We start from the raw sequence: 6,000 nt of genomic DNA, 5'->3' as shown, positions 1-6,000 counted from the left end.
CTCAAGATCCCCTGAAACAGAGCTGTGTTGTGCTGTACATGCCATGCAGGTACTTTTGCTGAGAGGCAGAGATTTATTTGGAGTCTCACCACTAACCAGAAGTATTTCAAATGTATAGTCAATCACTGGGGGAAAGGGTGTGCTCACATCTCTAAAGCATGACAATGCCCAGAACAATGTAAGCTACTGCTTTTGTCTGAGTGTCCCCAACAACAGCTCATGGACAGCTCCCCTGAAAACTGAAGACAAGTCATTTTCTTCTTTAAAATCATGAATGCAATAGCTACCAATCTGAGCTGGCATTTAATGTTAGCTAAACATTACACTTTTATCAACTGTTCATAGTATAAGACAATTTTTCTTTGAAATTCTACAAAATTACAGGAGTCAACAGTAGCTGTCAAACTTTATGTAAACATTTGAGCTCTTCCCTCCACAATATCCTCCTTCAGACCAGGATGAAATCAGGTTGGTGAGGACATACAGTGAATATCCCTGGGAAACTGTGGGTTAGATTTTCAAAATTCTGTAGTTCTGAGGATCAGAATCATGCAATGATGGCTGATTAACCAAGAGGTCATCCAAAGGCTGCTCAGACTGCCAGGAAATCACTCGTGTTATTTGTCTTTATCCAAATAGCTTTATAATTTCACCATATTTCTGTAGCAAAGAATGACAAAGGGATCTGGGCAATCTTCAGTGATGTCTTCCTTGTCTTTACTGTTACCCAGAGCCAAAACCTAGATACCAAATGAAGTGTCTCTGTCTTCCACCATATTATATAAAAATCCCATCACTTTGTGGACACCAAATACTTCAAAATATACAATTACTTTAATACATACAAGTCTTCATAGTTCCTTAAATACAATTAATTCCATGGTCTTTAAAACACTCTATCACTGTGTTAAGTGTAAAGAAAAAAAGCTTTGCACTGGTATTTCTGAAGTATTGATTTGATCTGGCCTGTGCATAGGACCCTGCAGGGATTATGCTGAATAGCATCAATTCTACTGAAGAGCAGCAATTCTGCTGGAATCCAGAGCATTTGGGGTTAGATCCAAATGAAGCAAAGATCCTGCCAAGAGATGAAGAAGTGGGAGTGATGAAAGCCCAGGAGGCAGAGCAGTGTGCTGTGGCACGTGCAGGGGTTGCTCTGCCTTTCCCTTCAGCTGCACTTTGCTGCCAGCCCGGAGCATCCTGTGGCAGAACCTCGGGAATGCTCTGGGACAGCACAGTCCCACCAACATGTGCTAAAGGAACAGGGAATTGTGGCACTGCCTGACTGAGCAACCTGCATCTTCGTTCTACACTTGGTTCCCCAGGAGGCTGAATGGGATGAAAAGACCTATTGCTTTTTGCTTTGAAGAGATAAATCTGTCTTTTCCTGTGTCCCCAGCTGGTACCAAACCTATCGAGTGGAGACAATCATCCTGGTTTAGCTGATATCCCACAGCTGTGGCTATTCTCCTTCCTGAACTGCTAGCTCATGCTGCCATGCAGCAGGAATCCTATTTCTCAATGAAATCTTCAGAGGAAAGATTTATAGCTTTGCAGAAAAGTGGAACAGAGCCCTTAGATGTATTTGCAAAGTGCAGCCCAGGATTGCAGTGCTGTGGATGTTTCACCATGGGCGTGGGCTGGTTTGTAGCACAGTCCTTAGAGAGAGGCAGTACAGTGACTCCAAGCCCACAGTAAAGAGGTCCTTGGCACACCAGGGTGGGAATTGAGCAGTAAGAAATAAATATATATACACACACATAAATATGTATTTTAAATATATATAATATATATAGTGCATATACATAATGTATTGCCTGTGTATATATAATATATGTACTTTGTATAAAAAGCTTCCATTCAAGTATAGGTATATATTAAAATAACAATAGAGGAGGACTTTTGGAAGTTAACCTTAAACAGATAATCTACTGTAAGCAAAATTCTTTTTAGGATCATCAAGACAGGTGTTCCCCAATTTCAAAAACGGATCAATTCAGAGGTTAGTGTTCCACTGACAACTGAGAAACACGACCCAATGGAAAGTGAGAAAGAGGGGGGGAAATTGAAAATGGAAATTTATATATAATATCAAATACATTGATATATATATATTTAAATCCTTTACTTAAGATATCCCATATTTGGAGGGGCAAAAGCAATGTTTTAATTTGAGTTTGTAATACAGTCCCTCATCGGTTGTGGGTTTTTTGCAATCAAATTATCATAGCTGAAGAAAAAGGAAAATTGAATGATCAGAGAAAGGGTTGAAAATCAAAATAGCATCATCAACCCTAAAAGATAGTATGAAATACGGCTCACACAGCCTTGTTCTGAACCTAAAATATGAAATGTATCATGAGAAGAGAGAATATTGGATGGAAATTCTGAACCTCAGTTAGTCCTGGACTGGTTCTATGTCTAAATATAAATTCTCTCTCTTGAAATCCCAGTGGCCTTCATCTTTAAATTGTTGAAATTATAATCACAAAATCAGTGAGTAAATCACTCTGATGTTTTACAAATGTAGATGATGAAAATACAGCGTGTATCTAATTGTGTAAATCTACAAGCCATCATTTTTGGTTGAACAATGCAGTACAGTGTCAGGACTGTGATCAGGGGGTTATGCAAAGTAGGCATGGCAAAACACAGCCACAGTCAAGAGGATGATGCCATTGATATTCACAATGTTTCTCCACAGTGGCACTTCACTGGTGTCCGTCAGTTTCTTCTTCAATGCCTCTTCTTCCTCCTTGCTCAGTTTGGGGCCCTTCTGTTGGTCCAAGCCACAGAACCAGTTGTAAGCTTTCCTACAGCATCCTGGGTCCTCCTGGTTTTCCTCATTAACTGGAAGGAATAACACTCTGGTCAGGAAAGGTGAGTACAGATCATGGCACACACTTGATCTCTGGGACTGAGGCCATTCTGTTGTGATTTATGGTCATAATTCAGTGGAAGCATTTTAGTACAAAACAGTACAAGAATCAAGTTGATATTGTGTTTTCACAGCTCACCTCAGAAAAGGTGAGAGGTGAAGGAAAACAGGGATTTTCCACATGTTCCAAGAGAGCCTTCTGCAGAACACACTTGGGCCTTTTGCAGCCCAGAGACTTAGCCTGGTATTTTAGAAGCAAACTATGCTTCAAAGCTTAAACTCAATTTTTACAATGCTTTCTACACTCCTAATTTAAAGACAAATAAATTATTTTTGTCTGACGACAAAATTAACATTGACATTAATTTTTTCCTGATGAAAAAGAACTTGGGAGCAGAACCAGAAAGCCAGTAAAGAGAGCAGGTGGGTTTGCAGTCTGCCTTCAATCCTGACCCGTTATTTCCAAGTGAATTCCCTCCAAGTACTGGAGTCACACACAGCTCTGCTAATCTATAGCTGACCCAGAGCATTACCATTGGTTTAGTCCTAGAGCTGCCACCCAGCTACTGAGAGAGTAAGATTTTCTCCCTTCAAATCCACTTCACTTCTGATTTACACCGAGCTTGAGAGATTGGTAAAGGCAACTCATGAGCCATTTAAATTTGTGGGGGCTGAGGATTTGTTGATGGAGGGAGGGAGGATGTCTTCAACTATCAAGCATGTTAATGAAACAGGGATACTCAAATATATCACAGAATCTCTAGGTACTCAACAGTTACCTGATTCATCATCTTTTTCATCAGCTCTGTCCTGCTCCTCATCTGCATCGAGATCAATCCGTTCTTCTTTGCTGTGCCGCAAGGACCAGCACAAGCGGTAAAGCTGCCACGGAACAAAAGGAGTTGAATTGATCATGGGCTGACTACACAGAGACCAACCAGCCTGGCCAGCAGCTGAGCTGGCTGTAGGAGCACAGCATCCCAAATGTCTGGGATGTCTAAGGCTATCAGGAGTCACTGAAGATCTGTGACAGGTAAATGAAGACTATTTCCTTTGCTTTCTTACAAGAGCTGTATGCTGAGCATAGCTGAAGTGTTGAGAGGTAACACACCAAGTACAAACTGGTGGTTTCACTGTGTTCCATTTCTTGAGGAGCAGGACTGCAAAAATACTCACATGTACATCAGGAATGGGCTTGGTCATGAAGGAGACTGCCAGGATAACGATGGCAGTAACCCCAAAGAGGATTATTGCAAAGTAAAGGTAGTGAATGCCGCAGATGATGAAGGGGCAGTTGGAAGGGGCCACACAGCTGCCGGTTCCGTAGGCAAACTCTGTGATCATCCTGCTGAGTCCAGCCAGCAGCCCAACAATTAGGCCCCAGAAGGCACCCTGCAGAAAAGGGTGTGACAAGAAGGGATCAGAATGAGTAATTTCAGGCATGGAAATAAACTCTGAGCTCTCAAACAGTTGCTGGAGGAAACAGAGATGTAGTTGTGTGTTACAATGGATTTGGCACATGGGTTTTAACCCAGATGCTTCCAGTGACCTTATTTTCAGCTCCAGTGTATGAGTACAACTGAAAGGGGCAATGAACAGCTCTGAGATGTCAGGCACACCTCAGGACATCACGTTCAGACCATTTCTCACAGTCCATCTGGCCCCACACAACTTTCTCCTTCTACAGGACAGATTTCAGCCATGGATTGCACACCTCAGGGACTGTTCTCATACCTTTTTACCTTTGAGGGCTTAATCCCTGACAGCTCTGGCATGATGGAACCAGCCAGAATGTTGTGTCATCCTTCCTGAAATGTGTGTCTGGTTTACCTGCTAATGGCCCCAAGAATAATTACTTAATTCTCAGTATTGTTGGTGGGTGCCTGGTGTACTCCAGCCCAAAGCATAGCAGACACACAGGTATGTGTGGGCACAAATTGAAATATGGGAAATTCTGTTTAAACATAATTTTTTTTTTGTTTTACTGTAAAGATGCTTAATCATTGGAACAGATTACCTAGAGACACTGTGGAGTCTCCACTCCAGTGAATATTCAAAACCCATCTGGACAGGCTAGGTAAGAGGTGATTTGTTTGGTAAAGCAGCTTGGTGACCAATACCCTTAATAATAACTTTCAAATATGTGTCCATAGATTATCCATTGAACACACTTCTTGGCAAGGTAATAGCTAACCTAAGCTTCAGAGCTATCTATGAATTCCTAGATGACTGTTTATCTATTAGACTATGAAAGAACTTCTTCAGACTCATCTCTGAAACCTCAGGCTTTGGGGTATGGAGACACAAAATCCCTGGGCTATACTGGGATTAAAATAAACAGGAAGAAGTTGCTCATAAGAAAAAAGCCCCAGTTCTCCCAGTTCCTAAAGGAACATGCAGCATACCCGTTTCCTAAATTACACTTACCTGCTCATTGACACGCTTGCAGAAGATAGCAAGCAGGAAAACAGCAGCAATGGGAGGTCCCAAGTAGCTGGTAACAGACTGAATGTAATCAAAGAGCTGCCCATTCTGAGCTGACTGCACCACAGGAACCCAGGCAATGCTGATGCCAATTAAGAGTAACATAAATGCCCTGAAAACGTAGCCAGATATTCAATTAGCCATCTGCTTAGAAGTATCTATGATCTATCAGAAAGAAGAAAACCCAGCAATTAATCAATAATTTACATGTTCATTTTGTATTTCAACTAGTGAAATCAATTATAATGGCCAATTAGCACTGAACAAACGAAAGAAATCCAAGTTGGGTATTGTGTATGTCAAATATCCATCAGCACATGGTTAAATATGCAATCAAAACATAGAAAATCACTTTTTTCCTGTGGTTGTTACATCCAGAGACAAATCAATGGCAGATGAACTAGAACCAGTTCATTGATGCTGCAGCCTGGTGCAGCACGGAGCCCAGGAAGGTAATTTGAAAGATTTTCCTTCAAACAGCAGTGGGAAGCAGTGAGAATTAGCTTGGCTGCTTCATGCACACTGCCTGTTCCTCCAGGAGCCTGCTGTTACCCCAAAGGAGCACGAGAGGCAGGACAGAGGCTCCAGCCACAGAGGCCACTGCAGCTCTGCCAGGCAGGCTCACAGCTGGGATTTTG

At 41.8% G+C, this 6,000-nt stretch overlaps 1 protein-coding gene across 2 annotated transcripts in view; it reads right to left on the bottom strand.

Moving 5' to 3' along the window:
• Nucleotides 1–284: 284 nt before the first annotated feature.
• The window catches only part of SLC5A1 (solute carrier family 5 member 1), a 28,837-nt gene continuing 23,121 nt past the window's right edge, over nt 285–6,000 (bottom strand). For both annotated transcript variants that reach the window (XM_033518086.1, XM_015643973.3), the window contains 4 exons: nt 5,306–5,474; nt 4,055–4,270; nt 3,658–3,760; nt 285–2,850 (listed from right to left, as the gene is read on the bottom strand). In XM_033518086.1, the coding sequence (XP_033373977.1) occupies nt 2,627–2,850; nt 3,658–3,760; nt 4,055–4,270; nt 5,306–5,474 (712 nt within the window). In that variant the 3' untranslated portion in view covers nt 285–2,626. The remainder of the gene's footprint in view (nt 2,851–3,657; nt 3,761–4,054; nt 4,271–5,305; nt 5,475–6,000) is intronic.

Source organism: Parus major, chromosome 15 (assembly GCF_001522545.3).
Source record: "Parus major isolate Abel chromosome 15, Parus_major1.1, whole genome shotgun sequence".
NCBI classification, from domain to species: domain Eukaryota; kingdom Metazoa; phylum Chordata; class Aves; order Passeriformes; family Paridae; genus Parus; species Parus major.
The sequence above is the reverse complement of the archived record's forward strand: the minus strand, read 5'-3'. Positions and strand labels throughout refer to the sequence as shown.